The sequence below is a fragment of the Xiphophorus maculatus genome, chromosome 20 (assembly GCF_002775205.1).
Source record: "Xiphophorus maculatus strain JP 163 A chromosome 20, X_maculatus-5.0-male, whole genome shotgun sequence".
NCBI classification, from domain to species: Eukaryota; Metazoa; Chordata; class Actinopteri; order Cyprinodontiformes; family Poeciliidae; genus Xiphophorus; species Xiphophorus maculatus.
The window spans coordinates 20,507,577-20,529,490 of record NC_036462.1 but is presented as its reverse complement, the minus strand read 5'-3'; the positions used below and the strand labels follow the sequence as shown (position 1 = coordinate 20,529,490).

The 21,914-nt window shown below is 38.0% G+C and overlaps 1 protein-coding gene across 2 annotated transcripts in view; it reads left to right on the top strand.

The window, feature by feature from the left end:
* LOC102236485 (zinc finger protein 385A) overlaps positions 1 to 21,914 on the top strand; it is a 44,049-nt gene that overhangs the window by 5,332 nt on the left and 16,803 nt on the right. Inside the window, exons 1-2 of one of the 2 annotated variants that reach the window (XM_014469061.2) lie at positions 194 to 1,536; positions 16,530 to 16,675. In XM_014469061.2, the coding sequence (XP_014324547.1) occupies positions 1,527 to 1,536; positions 16,530 to 16,675 (156 nt within the window). In that variant the 5' untranslated portion in view covers positions 194 to 1,526. Of the gene's footprint in view, positions 1 to 193; positions 1,537 to 16,529; positions 16,676 to 21,914 lie in introns of those variants that run through there. The other variant, XM_023325582.1, reaches the window with a different exon arrangement.

The following is a 21,914-nucleotide window of genomic DNA, read 5'->3' as shown; positions in this document are numbered from 1 at the left end:
TGTCTTCTTAATGATGCCTGTTCACTGATATTTGCTAACAAGCTTCTGAGGTATTTAAAGAATAACTTCATACTGAGATTAACTTACACACAAGTGGCTATATTAACTAAAAAGGTTATGTTAGCTTTTGTACTTAGCGATGTCGGTGGGGCTGAATACAAATGGACTTCACACTTTTGGGATTTTATTTGTGAAAAATATGCATTAATTTGTGTTTGTTTATCTCATAAAATCTTTACAAAATACAGTAATGTAGTTATAATGTGATCAAATTGTTTTGGCACTGCCTCATTATTTTATGGACATACTTGCTGTCAGCATAACTCTTATATTACTGAAAGCTGAGGCTTTTGTGACAGTCTAATGTGGTTTATAAAACATCCACTAGCACAGAGTTGTGCTTTTATTAGACTGCATTGTTCTGCTTTACGTTGCAAAAGATGTGCATGCAAAGAGTATTTGAGCTCATTCAACAGCCTTTGCCTATGACTGTCAAGCAGCTGTCAGCATTTCTCTTCATCTTGCTGTTTCACCACATCTTCCACATTTCCTCGCCCTAAACGTCCAAGCAGGAGTCAGTTCACATTAACCTCAATCTCTCCTCACCTCCACACACTGTTTCATTGAGTCTCTGAAGCTGTCAGTCTGCGCTGCACCTTTGTGTCTGCCTCCATTTTTTGTTCTCCTCGCAAAGCTTTCAGTGAACACTGTCAGTGTTTTCTTTTATTTTTTTGGAGTGGGGAAGAATATGCCTCCAACCTAAAAGTCTAAAGACAGGTGGACACCAGTGGAAACATCCAGGATTATAGAGAGAGAGAAGATGTTGTCAGAGCCGGCTTTAATGCACCTGAGAGACGAGTGAAAGGAGGATGGGTGTGCAGCAAGACAAGGAAGCATGACTGAAAAATGACCGGTAGTAAACAGAAAAGAAACGGTGACAGAGAGAAAAGGAGAGCAGAAATGACAGCCGCATTATCACTCTGCCTCCTGATTCAAACACCACAAGTAAACGCTCTGCTCTGGCTCGTCTCATTGGCTGCACCTCCAGCCAATCATAGCTCGGGAATGCAAGGTGCCTTTAGGTTATACCCAACCCCAAAATATGAGGGAGAGACAGAGAGAGGCATGCTGTAGTGCAGAGGTTCCTCCTGTGAGGCGAGCCTCCTTGTCTCTGGTGTTCCTCCTGCATCACAGAGAATAAATTACAGGCTTCCTTGCAGCAGCTTGAGTGCATGTTGTGTTGCAGCTCAGGCTGCTGGGCTTTCTCCTCTGTCAACAGCTGGCTGAGCCGAGTGTCGAGTTCAGAGGCAGAGCAAGCTTTTTGCAAGGACGAGGAGGACGAAGAGGGGAACGAGGTTAGGGGCTAGAAAAAGTGAAAGTTGTGATGGTGATTGGGTTTTTCCACCTTGAGTTTTACGAGTCAGAAATGTAGGACGCCAAAGATTTGAGTCATCCCTTCAGCTGACTGAGGAGTAGAGGAGTGAAACGGGAAGACAACGTGGGAAACAGAAGTGGAAGGATTCAGGATGATCCTGGGTAAGACCGCATTTGAGAGCTCCTGCTTCTTTTTACTGCTATTGATCTGATTGACTGGCTTCTCGCTGGCACACAGCTTTCTTTCAGAATGGTCACTTAAAGTTTTGGCTGTTCTATCCAGCTCATTTTATAACATTTTTAGGAATTTTTACCTTCTATGAACTGCATGGTTTCAAGATTGTGGAGTCTTTGGAGAATGTGGGCATTGTTTTCTTATAGGTTGGGTTATAATCTGAAGTTTCTCCAGTTATCAAAATACATCAAACCCATTAAACCTATTAAAACCGGCATTATACCAAATTTAGTTTTTCCACATATGAGTCAAATAGGTTCATTTCAACAAGATGCCCTTTATCTGAGTGACCTCTTTTGTTCTGTCTTCACTTTTGATGAACTGTTTCATATTTTAATGCCGAGCCTGCTGTGAAATGGTTTCCTTATGTTACCACATATGGAACTATAACTAGAAACCCATTTCCGATGGGTCTTCATGTCAAGAACGTCCCGTTTTGTAGACATAATCTCATTATGTCTATTAAAAGAGGGATGTCACATGAAATATCATTTTTATATCATGTTTTAATGTTATCTCTTCATCAAAAACATACCTGGAGTTTTCTATGGCAACCATTCGAGGTGCTTAAACTCTTACTCTCACAAAGCGCCGCCTATTTCCCCCAATCTCCTCCTTGGAGTTGCAGTCTCCAGCTGAGCTTCGACCTCACAGAGCCTCTCAACTCAGCTCCTCCAGACTAGCGGCAGCAGCAATTAGCTGAGCTTATCGTACAAACTACTTCTCAGTCCAACGCTTCTGAGAACGGTTATTAACGGCATCATGGAGTAGCATTGTTGAGATTATGTTTTGTAAAGATCAGGAGCTTCTAAAGGTTTTGGAGGCCTAATTTCAAGGAATCAATTTGCAAAGTAAAATTTCTTATAAGTCATGTTTGATATATGCAGCGTTTTTGTAGCTGATTGGTTTGTGATTGACTAAATGTGATTTACTTTTTCCTCATTGGTAGAAAAATCACAAATAGTTCAACCTTTCAGTCTAAAGAAGAAGACGACTTGTAGTTTTTATCATGTAATGTGACTTTAGTCTTACACTGAAAAGAATCGGTGAATTTAGGTTTTGGAATGACTTGAATCTAAATCCAACAAATCATTTGTGAGTGAGGAGGACAAGAGTTGCTCACTCTGTGTGAAAGGTGGGATGCTGCCAATATCTTAAGAAGAATAAAAACTGAATGTGAATGAAAATCTGCTTCAACAAAGTACAAGTGAAGCTGGCCCTGATTCTTTTCTGCAGAAGAAACATGTTGAAGTCAGACATTTTTAGACACGATAGGCTGCTAAAGTCATAAAATCTTGAAGAAAATGTTACCTCAGTAGTCACACGGACAGTCAATGCGTCACATTTAATTAGCAAGGACTCAAATGAAGATTGTTGATGAAAGAAGGTTAAATGATGACATGCAGCCTCATTTCCTGTCAGCGGTCAGGCAGTTTAATTTTTAGACCCCCGTCACATCCGTTGAACATCAGCATCGCATTTTAATTAGGCATGAAGAAATGTCAATAGCGTCAGCAATGACATTCTACTTCCTGTTTTCATTTTGTAGCTTAAACCAACCACTTCATACCCATGTTTTTAAAACATGATGCATCAGGGAATGTGTAGTTCATAATATTTATTAAATATGGAGATAGATGCTAAATAAAATGCTAAATTTTGTTCAATTGTTTCTTTTAATCTGAAGTGTTAAACTGAATTACTATTTGTTTTAATTCTGATCCCCATCCGATTCTCAGAAAATATGTCAGATTATGAACCCTTATGAATCCATAACAATGTTATGTGAGGTTCTGCTGTTTAACAATATTTACCAGCATTATGTAACCAAATGGTGTTACGGTAGACAATGAGTGGAACATAATTATTTCTGAAAAGGGGTGAAAAAAATTACCAAAACTACAAAAATATGAAAGAGTTAAAATGACCCACCATACTTTCTGTGTTACAAACACAAACTTGTGTGATTTTTCCACAGTTTAGTCCCTTTAAACTGTGTTTCTTTATATATATATGTAAATAAACTTTAGATGCAAGCTCCAGAAACTTTTGGGGAGAATCTTTTAAATATTGAGTCAAGAACAGCTTCACCTATGCTCACGTATTGATGTCGTCAACTTAATGGCCACCTACAAAGACTAGCTATTACAGCATTTCTTTCTTCCATTTTTATGCTACAGTCCCATGACAATGTAGATGCAATTTATAACTAAATGATACCATGACATAATCTAATGTTGCCTTATGCAGACTCTCTGTTTGCACCGAGCAGGATTTATTGACCCCGACATCCAAAATTATTCTTGGGCTCCTTCAATATATTTTCTGAATATTTTACATAATTATGATTTGAACACAAGAGGACTTTAATCAGAGTTTTAAACTCTCATCCCAAGATTATCTGGGAGATTCAAGGATTCCTCAAACATGCATAGAAGAATCAAAGCAACACTTCACTATAACATGATGCACAGTTAAAAAAAAGTCAGTTTTTCAAAATAAGTAAAGGATGCAAATGAGAAAATGTTGAGGAAATTGTATCAGGACAGCTGAACTTCATTCAAGGTTGATCAGATTCTCTGCAATTGTTTGCAGATTAAAACTCAATAAAATTGAAAGCTGAAAGTTCATCTGGAAATTGATTTAAGCCAAGTATTAGTTTAGGCAAACAGGCGATTGCAGCTTTTATTTTTTCCCATTTTTCTCACCAACACATTTATGTTGAATTATAGAGTCACATCATGGCTGATTTTGGTGTGGTACATCACAAAACCTGGTATTTCAAATGGGTTACGTAAACTTTTACATTCACTGTTTAAACATGGAAACGAGGAAATAAACCTTGCGATAAAGAGGGAAGCAATTTAACATTATACACATATAAATGCAGATAAGTTGGGTTTTGAGTAGTAGAGTCAACCATGATTGTCCTCATCATTGCATCGACAGCATTTAATGTGAACCAGTAGCATCTCTAATTTATAATCCATATCCTTGTGATCACAGTGGAGCAGTTCACTTCCAACATCTCATCTCGTCAGTGTATTAATAATAATCATAATAATAATGAGTCCAGCATGTAGCTTCTCAGTAAATTTGATTAACTGCAGTGACCTTGTTCCGCGTAGGTGTTCGCTGACTAAATATTTGCTTTATTCTCAGCCCCACTCGGGTCTTCCTGTGATCTGGCTTTAAGCTCCAGCTCGCGGTAATCCCTTTCCCGGTGCGGAGGCTTTAACGCTACGTGTATTATAAACACTGAACAGACAAACTCATGAACCTGACAACGTGGGTAGGTGGAAGTCCATGCACTGTATTACTTTCCTTTTAGAGTTAGACGCAGGCACCAAAATAGCATCACTGACATTGACTGCAAAGATGGAGGGATGAGCACCTCTCTTCACACCACCGTTTTATCATTCCTCGCGTTTTGCTAATCCTTCCTCATCCATCTATTTCTTTGATGAAAGGAAAATATAAAAATGGTTGAGACTGAGAAATTTGTGCCGAAGCTGTCTCCCTTGATGCAAAGAAGAGTGGAGCGCAGTTTAGTAACTCTTGTGTGATTTTTTTATGATGAATATTTCAGACCCATGGGTTTTTATTTATTTAAAAGTGAGCCGAGGCTTCCTCCAGTCTGATGCAAAGACCCCACTCAGCAGTATGTGAAACTTCACTGCTTGCATCACGGCTTGCTGAACCAGTGTATCTCTCTCTCTGTCATACACACACACATACTGTAGATATTAACACATCACAGATTGCATAAAATCTGTGTTTCTGTATGTTTGTTTATTTACAACCGGTGCACAGACACACAGGCATTTCAAACAAATATGTCCTCGTCTTGTAAATGTCCTCTGAAGAAATCACAGGTACACGTTGTCCCTGACGAACAGTATGACCTTTAGATCAGGGCGATGCAACGAAGGGTGAAAAGTATTGACATTTAAATTGGAGAAATGCGCCCGTTGCTCTGCATGTCTGACAAACCGGTGAACATTTCAGGCGTCTGGGAAGCTTGAAACTTGTGCAAACCGTGACAAACTGTTCAAATACGTCAGATAAGGGAAGATCAAATCAAAACGCCGAACATACAAACAAAATACAGGTATCAGAATCTTACGCTAATTCTGATGCCACAAATCTAAATCTAGAGCAATCTCTTAAATATACGTTTCCTCGTTAGTACATAGAAGTGACGTGTGTCATTTAATCTCAGTTTACATCAGGCATGTCCAAAGTCCGGCCCGAGGGCCAATCACGGCCCGCGGTCAGATTTCATACGGCCCGCAGCTTCAGTCTTATAATGTATTATTTATGGCCCGCCTGCACTGTCAAACAGAATAAATAAATCGTAAAACTTGAAACTGTAATTCCTCCTTTCACCAAATTCAGCACCACTTTAATACTATCAGTCTGCCTCCGTGCAGCGAACCCCTCTCCACTCATTTCTGCCATGGCCACTGCAAAGAAAACAAGTTTACAGTGAGGGCCGCCGCTTTCAAGAGAGATGGGAATTATAATACTTCTTCACTGAAAATCAAGCCAATTGTACTTGTCTAATTTGTAATGAGACGGTTGCCTTGTTTAAGGATTTCAACGTAAAGAGACACTACCAGACTAAACATGCTAACACATACAACAAGCTAACAGGAAGTGACCGTGCTGAAAAACTAAAGCAACTCCAAGCTGCACTGGCATCACAACAGCGATTCTTCACGCGGGTCTGTGAGTCAAAAGAAAATACCACCAAAGCAAGCTACGAAGTGGCCATGTTAATAGCTAAACATGGCAAACCTTCTACTGAAGATACATTTATCAAAGACTGTGTTATGAAAATGGTGGAGAACATTTTGCCCTGAGAAGAAGCAAGAATTTGAGAATGTTTGCCTGGCAGTAACAGTGTGGCACTGAGAGCTGAGGACATGAAACTGAGTATTTTGAACGGCAACGTCTGTCACTATCAGCAGTGAAGAGCCAAAAGAACATTTATGGCACTTATTTTTATTAAAGTCTTGAGTAAGATTTGGTTATTACTGTTGATGTTATGAACCTGTAGATGTGACAAACTATTACTTTCTGAAAGATATTGTAAATGACAAGAGCAAAATTCACTTGTTTTAAGATTTAATAATAATAGACAACTTTGCATTACTTATAACTCCTGTTTAAAATGTTCTTGAGGCAAAGATATTTTTAAACTCATGTAAATTTAAGGTATTTCATACAGTTTGTTCAATGTTATCTGACTCTCCAGATATGAATGAAAGGCAGAATTTGGGTTTTTAGAGTTGTTCTCATCTGCCTGAGTGGCTTATATTTGTTTTTTTTTTGTCATTTGAAAAATAAAGATAATTGTGACAATGAAAATTGTTTTATAACGGTGTGTATTTGCATGAAACGTTTGTAGTTAAAAAATGTCCGAACAAACTATTGGCCCCCGGGCATCTTCACTTTATCAAATCTGGCACTCTTTGCAAAAAGTTTGGACACCCCTGGTTTACATGCTGCTGAACTGTTAAGCCCAAAAGTTTGGGCTAGAAAAAGTGAACACACAAAAGTTTGGAGACGAAGTTTTGGAGACGTTCAGAGGAGGGTTATGTCACTAAACAGGAACTGGTTTCACAAAAGACTGTAAGAAAGAAAACATTTTTTAAAGACAAGCAATACCAAGACCTTTTTGCAGTTTGAAGCAAATCGGGTAGAGGACACAAGAAACTTGTGGAAGAAGAAACACTGGAATAAAACCTGTTAGAAGCTGCAGAAGACTTAAATCTGGGGTGGACCTTAATTTTCCAGCAAGAACAGTGTAAAACTAAACACACGGCCGGAGCTACAGCATACCCAGCACCAACGCTACTGAATAAAACGGTGTGGAAATGATGGCTGGGTGGATTGTTTCAGAGAAAGTGTTAGGGATGTAATTTTTTATGCACATCTGATGTCACATTAGATTCACTCTTATTTTGCTCTCCACTCGTCTGCTTTCCTTGTTTTCTAGAGAGAGTGTGATTTCAAGGTCAAGTACAAGAAATCAACTGGAAATTAGAAAAAAAAGATTTGTTTTCTTTTACATTTGCAGCCCAATAATGCAAAGTTAAGAACTGAATTCCTTATAAATTTTGTAAGGATTTTTTTACAAATGATTTTTTTTTTTTTTAACCGCTCAAAGAAAATGTGCAAACCAGTTAGGCTTGTGGATAAATGGATGTGAAAATGACTTTGAGTGAAGAAGCTGATCGTTTTATCACGTGCACCCTGTCGCTGTGTTGTCACTGCCAAAACGCTTGTCAACATCCTTTTTTTGTATGCTGACTCTGACAAGGTGTCATGTGGCGCCATGTTTACACACCTGTAAAGGCAGCAAGAAAAAAAAAAAAAAAAAGCTGCTGCTGCAGCTCTGCTGGAGCCAGAAGGGAAACCTCCACCTTTATTTATCACTTTTAGGACGAGAGTTAATATGGATTGAGTCACTTTTGAATATTCAAGTATAAGTGGTGCAAAAGTTGATTAATGTTTTATATTTGCAAACGCAAGCAAGATAGCTGAGAAAATTGTCGTGAGGATTTTATTTATTCATTTAACTGCCTGAACATTTAAACACGTCTGGAGACAACAAGTCTTGACTCGTCTGGATGTTAAAGGTAGCTGGAGGACACCAGTGTTGACATTTTTTAGTTAGAAAGTATGCAAAGCCTTTCGTCTTGCTTCAAAACTTCATGCTCAAAATTTATACCCAGGTCAGCTTTAAAAATACGCTCCAGTAAAAATATATTTACTGGATTGCTTATTTCTTATTGCTATTGTATGTTCTCTGTTTATCCAAGGCCACTGTTTGCTCTTTTGGCACACGATTTCTTTTGTGTTCATCATTCTTGTATAACCTCTCTAGCTTACACTCCCCGGTTCCTATAGGCTCACATCTACAGATAAGTGCTGCCCTGCTGTTCCCAGCAGGTGTGTGGATTGTTTGACAAAAGAAGCAATAATGCAGTGCTGGTAGTTGTGTTGACACGGTGGAGCTCTTGGTGATCCTCTTTTTGCTTGATGTGGCTGTGTGACAAAAGATGCGTCTGTTTGCTTTAACCTGCAAAACTTTACCTAAAAATCAGAGAAATAAATCCATCCCAGATTCAGGGCGTTTCAGCATTTTCAAAATGTCAGAATGTTAGACTTACGCAAGCCTTTTTATGTTCAAGCCATCAACTTGAGCTCAGTAAAACTGATGTACTTAAAATGCTGCATTACTACAATAAACACAGATGGCTGAAGGTCTTATGAGACCATTAAATATAATTTGATATGGGTCCCTTCCCTCCTTTAAACTCATTATTCACCACCAACATTAGCAACAAAAATACTCCACAAGAGGAAAATTAAGCATCCAGAAAGAATGGTTGGTTTTTATATAATTTGGTACACAGGCGGTACTGCAGTGGGAACGCCAGGAATTTGGAGGATGTAGGTTTCACAATAATCTTGGAACGATTGGGAAACCACATGCAATCACACAGCCTCAAAATGTAACCTCTGACAAAGTCCATCAAAAGGCACCGAAGCGTCCTAATGCGTCTACGAGGCCTCGTCTTTTTTTGGCGGCCTTCATTAAGTATTTTTTGACAAACGGTTTTATGCTCCAGGCGATCCAGGAGGACCGGTTCCTGCCAAGTGCACCACTTAATGGCTGGTCGGCATATTTACCAAAATATAACAAATGTTCTGCACTTATACCTGACCTCTAAAAGCATTCTAGGTTCCAACTCCAATTTAATGTCATAATGGCTTGATTTTCCAGATTCCAATTCTCAGTGGTTTCTCTTTCCTCATGAAGTCCATTTTTAAAGTTCACTATGAATTTATGGAAGGCATTTCTGTGGAGATCTGTCTTTAAATGCACTTTAAATGTTGTAGACTCAACAGATTAACAGCTAGGTGAAGAATTGATACAAATCTTCTCAAACTTATTTTGATTTTGACTTAATTTGGTTGTCAGTTTGATTCTTGTTTTGTTGAACAAGAATCAAACTCACAACTTTTCGATTGTCAGAGAACTACCCCATCAACTAAACCATAATCACCTGCAACAAGATTAGATCAGACTATTTCTTCTGGGTGATTTTTTATTCATTTGAATGTAAATTGTTTGCAATAATAATTTGCTATGAAGTAAGAAAATCAATCAACTTAAAGGACAAAAGCTGGATAAAGTGCCCATATTTAAAAATATTTAAAAAACATTTTAGTCCCAAAAAAAATCAATCGGCTCCGCCTTTAGCAGTTTCAAATTTCACATAAGAAAGACAGAATTTCCTTCGGTAAGCTTTGTTTATTAAGTCTTTCTTGATCATTTGGTTCAGTCTCAAAGCCTTAAAAAGATTTTGTAACCTTTGGCAAGGTTAATAGTCTGCTACTAATTTGTGGAGATCAGAGCACGATGTGCTGCGGTTTGTGGTAGTTTAGGTCACTGAATTTCCCTCAGATAAATTCTGTTTCAGTCATTTTTTTAAAGGTTAAAGTCAAGCAGCTCTTTTGTGTGGTAAGAGAAACTGAACTCAGCTAAAAGAAATGGAGATTATTCAAAGTTAATTCATTATTCAACCAGAAAAATAATTAACCTTTCCCGGCCGGTAGGTTTGAATAGCTTTCCACCTGTAACAAATTCAGTCTGTTTGAAAACTGCATTCTGTATTCACTCAGGTTAGGGTTAGGCATTAAAATTATAATCTAAGATATTTAAATCCAGAAACAAAAGAAATTTGTAAGAGTGGTAAAGGTTGTCACAGTTAATGGAAATATGAAATCCGATCTGCCCACGAGGAACAAAGCCAACATGAAACAAAGTAGTTCATGCATGACATTGTGTAGTGGACATGACAAAGGTTAGACGGAGGTGTTGACTGGACAGCTTTCTCCGCTTTGACACTGCTGCATGTTGTTCTTTAAAAAGACACACCAGGGACTAGGACTGCCTTCAAGGCAGCTGGTGTCCATTCTGTACATTAACCTGCAGGTTAACAGCCTGCTTTACCTTCGCCGCTAACCTTGGACTCACCTCAAAATATGCGGCTGCCTCCCTCCTCTCCCCCACTCTCTCTCTCTTCGCATGCTTTCCCACTCGTTCCACCTCATCTCCCCCTCCTCGTCCAGACCTCTTTTTCTCGCTCGGTTGATTCCAGCCACTCAACATACCGTTATTATGTCCCAACCAGCTCCTGCTTTTCATCTGCAGGTTCTGAATGACCGGTTTTTACAACCTAATGATGCTTCAGAACAAGAAAACGATTAAAATAAATAAAAAAAAAACGGGGAATATTAAGAACAGACAATCTAGAAATGATGATGAGAGCAGTGCTAAAAGCCTTCAGGGGCAAATAGAAACATTTCTTTAATTACCAATTTTGCATAAAATCAGAAAGTCGACTGGAAAATGGACTGGCTAATCTTGTGAGCACACATTTCCAGCGAAGGACGACTTGAGCGAGTTCCCTGGGAGTCGGCATTTAAGTTGGGCTACTGGAGTGCAGAGCATCTATCATTAAAACAAAGTGCAGCCTGGAATCAAACGCGTTCTCCTTCACCGGCACTCGGCTCCCATCTTCACTCTGTCCTTTCCTCACCGTCTCGATCTCACACAGAACAAAACTCAACATTTATCACCCCAGAGCGCATAAGTTACTCTTTCTAAAGCACCCTTCATTCACATTCCAGAGGTTTGTGTGTGGTTGTGTGTGCAGAGAGCCGACACACGGCCGTCCATCCCCCGCCTAGGTTGAAATAGCTGCCTTTGACTTGAGGGTAAGCTGAGCTGCAGTAAATTGGATTTCATGCTCAGTCCTTCGCAGTTGCAGCAAGCGACATTAAGAAAGAACCATCCTCCACTGCGAAAGGTTAGGAGCCTCAAACACAGCTGCACTGCATTTGTACCTTGCTCTAGAAACGGGTTTGTGTGACAAATAGTTTAGAGCACTTGATTTGCTCACAAGGGGTTATAAATGTCAGCTGTCAAAATCCGTCGACAAACAGCTCAACACTGCTGCAGCAAAACTAGAATCAAGAGTCATAAATCGCAAACGTACAAATGATGCCATCTGCCACCAAAATGTGCAATCAACTCTTTTTGCACAATTGTTAATTTTTTTTTTTCTTCATGAAAACGTTTTGGGAAGACAAACAGAATCGTCACGTGGGTTTCTGGTTAACAGACTCACTCCCACCCTGCTGCAGTGACAGTAAGCGGGGCATTTTGTAGGGGGGAGGCTAATCCACCGCAGACGCTCATTTCAGAGTCATCTTTGCACAGCAGGCCATTTAGATGCAGATGTGCCACTGCTGGCATCGTTGAGCTGACAGGCCCGTAACCAAACGTGGCTAAAAATCTTTTCTGTTTGTCTTCTATTTTTTTGGAGCAAAGTCTGCCATGTTTCTGACTCGAATTTTCTTTAGGCAGTTCTGTTGGCATCCATCCCGAAGCCGTCGTAGAGCAGAGAGACGGACGCAACCAGGGAATACAGAAAAGCTCCGAGGACGTCTCTGGCATTGGCATTACCTCTATGATCATTAAAGCTAAATTGGCTAAATGAATTGCCAATTTAGGAGGCCTCAGTCACATCCATTGGATTGTGTGTGTGTATGCAATGGGACTTGGGAAACTAAAAAAAAAATCTGCCTTTCTTTAGTTTTTTCTTCATTTCTGACCAAACACCCTTTGATCACAACTCACAAAAATATTCAATAAGCCATTACACAGGCATTGATCTTTTTATCACCCAAACATTTGCATTAGAAAAGGGAAAGTCAGTGAGATGGCATTTATTTTCGTGAAGTGAAGGAGCTGTGGGTAGTGATGCCTGGATTTATTGAGTTTGGCAGCTCTTTAACACTTTAACGCTCCTCAGAATGTGTCCAATCAATGCTCCCGCCCCTCCCGGCGTGTTTGCTGCTGAAGAGTCATGCCGTTTCGCTTATCTGATGTCATTGTAAATCACTCAGAAGGAGGGTAGGTCAGGGGGACAGCGCTGCCACGCTCGCACACACACCAAACTGAGCGGCTTAGCGATGGTGCAGAACTGTAAAGAACCTCCCTCCAGTGTAAGTGTCTGCATCTTAAATAGAGATTTATTATAGAAGACGGGCTGTGACCTTTCACTTGTAATGTAGCGTTAAATGAGCTTCAGATTTACCAGAAGCGTGTCAGGAATAAGCTTCATTAACCTGAAAGGAAACAGTGATGATGCCGGTATTAAAACTCACAGCTGAAACATTACAGACTAACCGCCTGAATACAGTTTAGATTAAACAACCACCTGGATGAACTGCTGTTTTAAATACACTGTAAGCTAATCTAAACACAGCCGACTGTAGATTTCTCGATTCTGCTGAGCAAAACATATTTAGGAAAACAATTTGGGAAGTTCTGTTTTAGGTAAATACAAAATATCCTTGTATATTTATGCTCACACTTAGAAAATGTGCTAAAAAGAGATACTTACAAATGTATCTCTAAAAAAATTGTATATTTTTTCACTCATTTCAGAGAGGGAAATTCATGTATTAAATAAATTCATCACATGTATAGAGAAATATTTCAACAATAGTATTTCTTGTAACATTTATGATATTGATGCTTATAATGTTGTATGTAGATGAGGAGTGCCTTGACTTTAGGAATGGTTATCCCTGTGCACTTTTTCCTTCCACTCAACTTTCTATCAATATGTTTGGATGCAGCAGCTCTGACCTCTTGTGATTTACCCTCCATGTGGAGGCTGTCAGTTCCTGCCTTCTGGACATCTTTCAAACATCTGTCTTCAACCATGGTGGTGTCCTACTGACCCAGACTGAGGGACCATAGAGGCTCAGGAAACCTTTGAGATTATTTGCTGATTAGGGTGTGACACCATGATCTTACAAAATGTTACTCTTTCACAATATTCTAATTTTCTGAGACACTGAATGTTGGGTTTTTATCATTACCATCAAATTGCACTTGTATGCTTTGTTATCTGAAATATTTGACTCAAAATAAATCTTCTCACGACTTTAAAAGTATTTGAGATGTACCTGTGCATACTCTGTAAGAAGAGACACAACATTATAAAAGACTAAACTTTCTCATTTTAGGGTAGTTAGGATTACCATGAATGTCTTGAGATGTTGCCTAAACAGTTTCACACAATGACCTGTACAGCTTTCTGTAGTAAAACATCCACACACCATGAGACTGACTTCACAGCTAGGATGATGATCTCAGGCTTGCAAGCTTCACACTTTTACTCTTAAATTTAGTTCAATCAGAACACTTAACTTCAGATCTTGCTTTAAGTTTTAAGCTGCATGTAGTGGGTCATCCCATTTCGAAAAAAGGCATGTTTGTACAAATGTTAAAAAGGCCAAAATTAATCTTCCTTACCTGCTGGTGATGATTGAACTGTGTGTGTAATATTTTTAAAAGATAAGGTCCCAGTTATGGACAGCAGAGTGAGGGACACACAGAGACTGACCGAAGCCGGACACCATTAAATTGCCCTGCGTCACGCTGAATATTACATATTAAATCTGCCACACTCCACAGAATAATGTGTTACTCTTACACTTTACTTAAGCCTGTCAACATCCATCACTGGTATTGATTCACCTGCTGGCATTTCTGGTTCTGCAGATCTGAACAGATTTGTCAAAGTTCAAGAGTTATTACTCTTTAAAAATGCCTGTAACATTAGTTATTGTTGCATATAAAATCACGCAGTGCTCTGTGGTGCAAAAACGACGTTCCTTTCTGGGAACGTGATGACTTCTAACCTTTTGACTCGCATGATCCCAGACACTTTGAATTTTGTATTTATTTCCCCATTATGGTCAAAGCTCTAAGTACTGAGTGTTTTCTAACATCCTGATATATTGCACAGTCAAACAGTGATGTTCCCTTCCTGAGTTTGAACATTTACAGCAGACTTTCAAACTCATTTTCATTTTGGTTCATAACAAGATCATGAATCCTCAAAGGACCAGATGTATCAAAACGTATTGATAAAATTACCCATTAACAAACTGTTAATATATGAATGAATTATCTCTGCATTTGATGAATACTTCTTAAAATTAATAACACTGTACATCTTTTCACATTGATATAATTTGGCAGTAAACTAGACTTTGATTTGATTGATAAAATTAATTTTCAGCCACACAAACCTTTTATGTGGCCACATAAAAGGTCAAGAGGGCCACGTAAAAAATGGTGGGCATTAATTTGACAATTTTGTTCCACAGAAAAATCCACAAATTGCATTGTGAAGCACTTTGGTCAATGTGGCGACTAAACATTTCATACTTTAGCAGATTTGGCATCAATTCATACCTGCATCAGGGATGTTTAATATCAACTAAAAATGAGATACAACACAAATATACAATAACTAATAAATTATAAATGAGATCTATATTAATTTCCATGATTCTTTATGATCATAGTGTATCAATATCCAAACCACCAGGAGAAATAAAATTATTTGCAATGGTTAAGTACATTGGAACAAAATGGAAATAGGATGAGATACAAAACAGCAAGAAGGGTTTTCCCTCTAATTCCTTTAAGTCTTTATTGTTGCCAAAACAAGGAGCATCCTCTTTTGTCATCAAAATTACCTGAACTCAAAATGTTGAGCGTTCATCATAAAACGGCAGAGTTAAGCAATGCTGACTGTCTACAATGACCACAGAAAACGTTACACCAAGTTCTTTGACTGATTATCTTCAAAATCCAGGAAAGAAACATTGGAACAGCTGTGGAAAATGTAGATGAACAAAACACAAGAATTGGTGCTGGGCTGAGAGGGTGAACAAGGGAGCCAGAGGCAGGCGGAGTAAGCGACCATGAAATGGAAACAGAAAACAGAGCTTGGAGAGAAAGAGAGAGAGAGAATTTGAGTATAGACTGATATCTGCAGCGGCCCAGCTGCAAGGCTTAAGGAGCTTAGCCCTCCTGCCCATCACAGCAGACTCCTCAAGAGCAGCGTTCACTGCCGCTGAGCTACTGAGAGTAAAGTGAGCAAGAAGCGAGGAGAGGAGAGGTGAGGGTGGGAAGAGGTGGAGAAGATGATGGAGTGGGTTTAGAACAAAGTGGAGGAGTGGAGTTCCCTTTTAAACACCGAAGGAGAAAAACTGACTCACATGTTGTTTTGCATTCAGCATCAGTTTTTATAAAGCCAATAAAGCTTAGTTCAGGGGTTCCCAAAGTTTGGTCTGGGGGCCATTTGTGGCCCTGGGACTGATTTATTTGTGCCCCCCTTCTGCAATTCAACAATGATACAGATTTGTTTATTAAACGTTTTGTTTTTAATCAGGGTAAAATTATTACCAACACAGTTTCCTTACAGTGGAGAATGCTATGAACAGCACAAAATATTCATATTTTTACAATGAAACTTTTATAGCACATTTATTTACAGTTTTACTGAAAAGCTGACCTCTGCACCCAAATCGCCTTCTACTTGATTTCTTAAATTTGAATAAATAAAGCAAGTGCTTTGAAAGAAAAGTGACCCAAACTGCATAGTTAAACCAGAGATTAAATTTGTTCAATTAAGTTTAAAGAAATATTAAAACCACATGCATTTCTTTTAATACAGCAAATTCCTTTTCAAGTTTTGGATCTGTGATGAATAACATTCCTTTCCTACAAAAAAAAAATACTACTGTAATTAGTAATTTTTTATTCTTGGTCCATGAGTACTTTTGACTTGATGATTTTGGCTCGTGTGACAAAAGTTTCTTTTGGAAACAAACGGGATGATTTAGATAGGAAATAAATGCAAGTACTTTTCTATACTCTTGTTTTCTGTTTCCATAGTAATATATACGGACTTGATTTACATCATCTAAACATGTAATGTTTTGTTTTCTTCTCTATCTACAACAGGAAGTGTAAACCGACCGGCGCCGGTCCCTGCCTTCCTCAGGAACCCACCTGTCCTCCCGCCGCCTCTGGACATGAAGCCTTTCCTCCAGTTTCCCCTGGAGTCGCCTCATCCAGCCGGCATCGGCCTCTTCCACAACTTTAACGCTGTGAGTTCTCACACACCAGCTTGTGAACACAGCGATGCATCTTTAAATCACTACCATTTACCTCAAAAGGCGAGAATAGACGAGAATTTAAAGTTTGGATGTTGATAAAATGGACAGCAACAACTTTTGGTACTTTTGATCACAGTAGAAATTACTTTTGCAATATTTATAGAGGAAAACACATAAATTGTTTTTTAGGAGACTATGAGAATGTGAAAAAAACAATAAACCATCCAATTAACACTATAAATATGCTCCTGGTTGCCTACTACAAATAATTTTTAAAGGTTCAATTCACATCACCTCTACTGTAGACTGAATGTAATCGTGTTTTCATGAAGAAAATCTGGAAGCCAGTTCAGAGACAAGCAGAGGACGAGACAGACATTTTAAAACCATTTATTCAGACTTTTAGTGTGCATAAACAGCTCCGGAAAAAATGAAGATCCCGCTGCACTGAACCCCATTGAAAACTTCCTGGTTTTTTCTCCAAATATTGATTTCTGAACTCTTCCTCAATTAAAACTTTAGTTTAGTTGTTTCCAAATAAACATGAACTTGTTTTCTTTGCTTTATTTGAGGTCTGAAAGCTCTGCATCTTTTTCATTATTTTGACCATTTCTAATTTTCTGCAAATAAATACTACATTTTGCTAGAAATTGATATTATCCAACTTTGACTAAATATTTGGGCTGAAAAAATCCTTCCTGTCCTCAAGAGACTCAACATAGATACAACTAAAAGCACTCAGCTTCATATTAGTATAGGCTGAACTAACATAGCAACAAAAACGCCTTAGAAATACCATCACACTCCTAGCAACCAAAAAGTCAGACTTAGAGAGATTTGTTGATCCCCCAAAAAACTAACTTGCAACTTTGCCAATGTTTGAGTCTTTAGGTCATTTTTTCACAAGCCATAATTAGACAAGTTTATAGCATAATATTAGTTCCTAGCCATGTGGTTGAATTTAGAGTATGAGATTCATGCTTTAGGCTGGCAGTAAAAGGCTCCCCAGAGACGCAGTAATTGCTTCAAGCTTTCCCTTGTCCCTCTGCACTTAGGTTAAAATATATACAGTGAGTCTGTCCCCTTCTGTTTGGGTCATTAACTCTTCACTTGCTCAGAAGGGCAAACTATGGAGTGAAAATAGTCTCAAAGTATCTGTGCGTGGATCAGGTCCTTTCAGATCTCATCTACCCTCTGATCCGATGGAGCTGCTGCAGAAACACACTGATCCTCTAACGCAGTGGTCCCCAACCCCCGGGCCGCGGTACCGGTCCATGGACCAATTGGTACCGGGCCTCGCAAGAAATGATTAAATACTTCCGTTTTATGTGTTGAGTCTGGATGATCTTTTATTTTGAAAATCCTTTAACCGGATTCTGTCGGTTACGTCTTGTGCGCCAACATTGAGCCCACAATTTTCCTGAACAGCTGATGCACCAACAAACCTGACTTTGACAGAACATTACTGAACCTGAAAATTACGTGAATCATCACAATGTACGTACGTAGAAATTTTTCTTTTTATGTTGATTAAATGTTTATACATTAAATGTTTTGCTGTGGAGGATAATTTTGCAATGGTGCTTTAAATAAATGCATAAAATATTTATTTTCTTAAGTATGTGTTTATTGTCTGTTAATTGTGTCAAAATATCAACTGAAAAAGAAATTTACTGCTTGTGAAAATCTAAACCATCTGAATACATTTTACCATCTACATTAATCGACTTGAAATGAAGACAAACAGGAACAGCAGTTTGTCCTCGTTTGCAGATCAGGTTTATATTTGTTTAAGGGCCGATGAAATGGGGTCTCTGTGGATTTCAGAGATCCAGACACAAACACGGTTTAATCTGAAGATCCTGGAGGATGTGTGAATAGGTCTGCCACAATGAAAGATTTTACTGTATGATAAATTGTTCCAGAAGTTCTCAATAAACGATAATATTGTTCTTTTCAGATCACTTTTTAAGTAATATAATGGTAATGACAAAATAATAATGCAAGAACACATCCTCAGAGGTCATTAAACTTTAAATTCTAATAAACATTTAACACTGGAACTGGAAGACATTTTTAATATCCAAAATAAATAAAACAACAAATGAATTTTGAAGTCTTTGTAAACAAAATTGCCTTTCAAAATAAGGGCTAGTCGAGATCAAAGTACCAAACTGAAGAGTTTTATCATCCAGTTTTTGATAGAAAGAGAGAAGAAAAGAGAAACCATAAATCAGGCTAATAGAAATGATTGAGTTTGTTTTAATTTATCATCCGATTAACTGATTTATTGATTATGGTGACAGGCCTATGTGTGAACATTAGACTAAATCCTTTAATATGTCGAGAAGTCAACATAAATGAAGTACCTTTCAGTTTGTTCTGGTGAATAAAGTCTAGCAGCAGACGATGTTCCTGCAGGAGCAGATCTACCTTCAATACTGCAGAAACAACAAATACGGTTTCAGTGATAGTGACCAACATCCATAACTGCCATAATCTCCTGAAGATGCTTGCCGACTTCGGCATCATAAAACTAGATCAACCTGGGTTAAAGTTAAGACTGAACTAAAAGTAGCATAGCTCACATAAACATTAGCTCCTGCTAACAGAAACATATGAGGAGGGCAGAGTATCAAAATACCAGACATATAAAACGTAATCTGAAATTATTTATAATTATTGCATGTCTCATTATAATCAGAGAGCAAAGCCTGCAAGTTTAGCTTCTACTTACTTCAGAGGGCAGACCACCGGGACTTCCTGGTTCCGGCCAACCATTCCGCCACCCAGTGGTCGTTTTTCAGACCACTTAGTCTCCTGTACCGCTCAAAAATGCACAATATGTCTATAAACAATTTTGGGATATTATAAGGAAGTGCTGAGATATACCGTTTCCACCGAACTAACGTATTTGCCAATTCGGCACAAGCACAGTGAGAAACGTTTAGAGAATAAAAACACTAGACTCAGAGCAAAACTCAGATGACCCAGCTTTCTACTACTAGCATGTAAACACACCATCTACACAAATCTGGAAGCTCCTGAAGCGTGAAATGAGTCTCAAAAATATGCGCGCACTCGTAACCGGATTGGTGCGTAAATGCAGTTTTGTGTGTGTGTAACTTGTGGATACTTTTTTCAACATTTGTAGGGGTAGGAGAAGGTTTATTTTATTTGTAAGGTTTACAAATCCAGTATTATACACGCACAGGTATTTTTACACACGCACATATATTTTGACACTATTTTCACTCCATAATAACGTCCTAGAGGTGGTTGCACGATTTACAGTGTTGTCCATTGTTTGTTTTTTTATTTATACCAAGGCAGATTTTTCCCAGCGGGACAATAAAGCCCATCGTATCTTATTGTACATTGTGTCATCTGAAATGATGGGGGTGACAGCTGTTTTTCTATTCAGCACAGCCGGTTTCAGCGTGATTGAAAAGAAGCACAGCCAAGTGGTTTGCTGCAATAAAATGAGTTACAGCTAATCAATCGAATAAGAGGCACAGGCTGTGTTCTCCGCAGTCAGCATTTTCTGCGGCTCCTTTTCATTTCCAGATTGGGTTTCATGTGAAGGTCAAGCTGGTCGCAAACAGAGATGCATAAACACAATATCAGTGTTCTCATCTGCATGCACTCACACAGACTCTCCCCTGCAAAGCTTTGTGATTCATCCTGCTAGGCTGACGACATTTAGGGTGACCACTAGCGTCAATGCACCTTAATTCAAATCACTCTCTTTTTGTGCTGGAAAAATTTGCAAAGTCTATGATTTTGTCGTCCTCGGCTATATATTTAAAACCTAACATCTAGTCTGAGGGTTGGCTTTAGAGGTTACAGAAAATACTTGGTGTTTGTATGGAGACAAACGTAAAGTATTTCTGTCTTTTTGAAATCATTAGATGGCAAATCTGCGTTCTCAAAATTTTTTTATCAAGTTAACTTAAGACAAAATAAAAAAAAAAACAATTTATTACAAATTTTATAAAAATGATTTGCCAATTTCATAGTTCATTAGAGCTGTAGCGATACACTAATCTCACGATACAATATGGCACATGATATTCTGCTCACAATACGATATAAATCACAAAATTCAGCAAATGATACAATTAGATATATTTTAAAGATTTTCTGAAAGATTTTAGAGGGACAGAATGATCTTGATGACATTTTGTGACTGATTCATAGACTTGGATTAAATTAATTGAACTGATGGTGTTATACTGGTGTAATAAATGTTTTTTGTTATACATTTGCTTTCTTTAAATGTTAATTGTGTTGCTATGTGTATTTGGTTATACAGAAAAAGAACATGTTTTGTTTTATTCACTTATATTAGATAATGTAACTTATCTATTTCATTTCATAATTTAATTTATTGTAACTTGTTGTTTTGTTACATGTCATTTTTAATGTACCTGTGCAACTGGGTAAAAAATGTCATGTGTGATAGCTGTCATTTAATTCATCTGGATTTGACATAAAACTGAAAGTAGGATTTAATGTATCGATACTTGCCGATGAAAAATCGATACTTAAATATCGACAAATATTATTACGGAGTGAAAACTTCTTCAATCAAGACGGAGGCTCAGATATCTTTTACTGAACATTTCTGTTCAGTTTTTATTGAACAGAAGAAAAAACTGTTCAATAACTGTTTGAACAGTTATTGAACAGCAATAACAGCAACAGCTGTTTGTTACCTAGCAACCAAAATCAACAGAAGTAAGACAATCACAAAAGACAGAACCAGATCCTGTTAAGCATTCTTCAAAATAAAAGACTTCCTCTATCCAAATAAATCATGCCTCGCACTTAAATATGTTTCACTTCAGCTTTTGTAATTATATACAATCATGTAAAATTCGATTAATAATAATTATCATGTAAATTATGCTTACCATATAATTGTAAATCAGTCACTAATCATGCAAATTATACTTAAATACGCGTAAAGAAGTCACAAGAAATATCGTAGAATCGATAAAATTACACAGCCTTTTTGTTCATTATCAATTTTACGACACTTGCTCATGATCTTTAACATTAATGCACTGATCAATAAAGAATGTTTCTTAACTTCATAATTTCTGCTTGAATCATACTGTCGTTACTATGACAGAATGTTATTTCTTTTGATTTTTGGGTGATTTAGAAATAAACAGAAACTGTCATTAAAAAACACACAGATGTATGCAACTAAATACTCTTATTT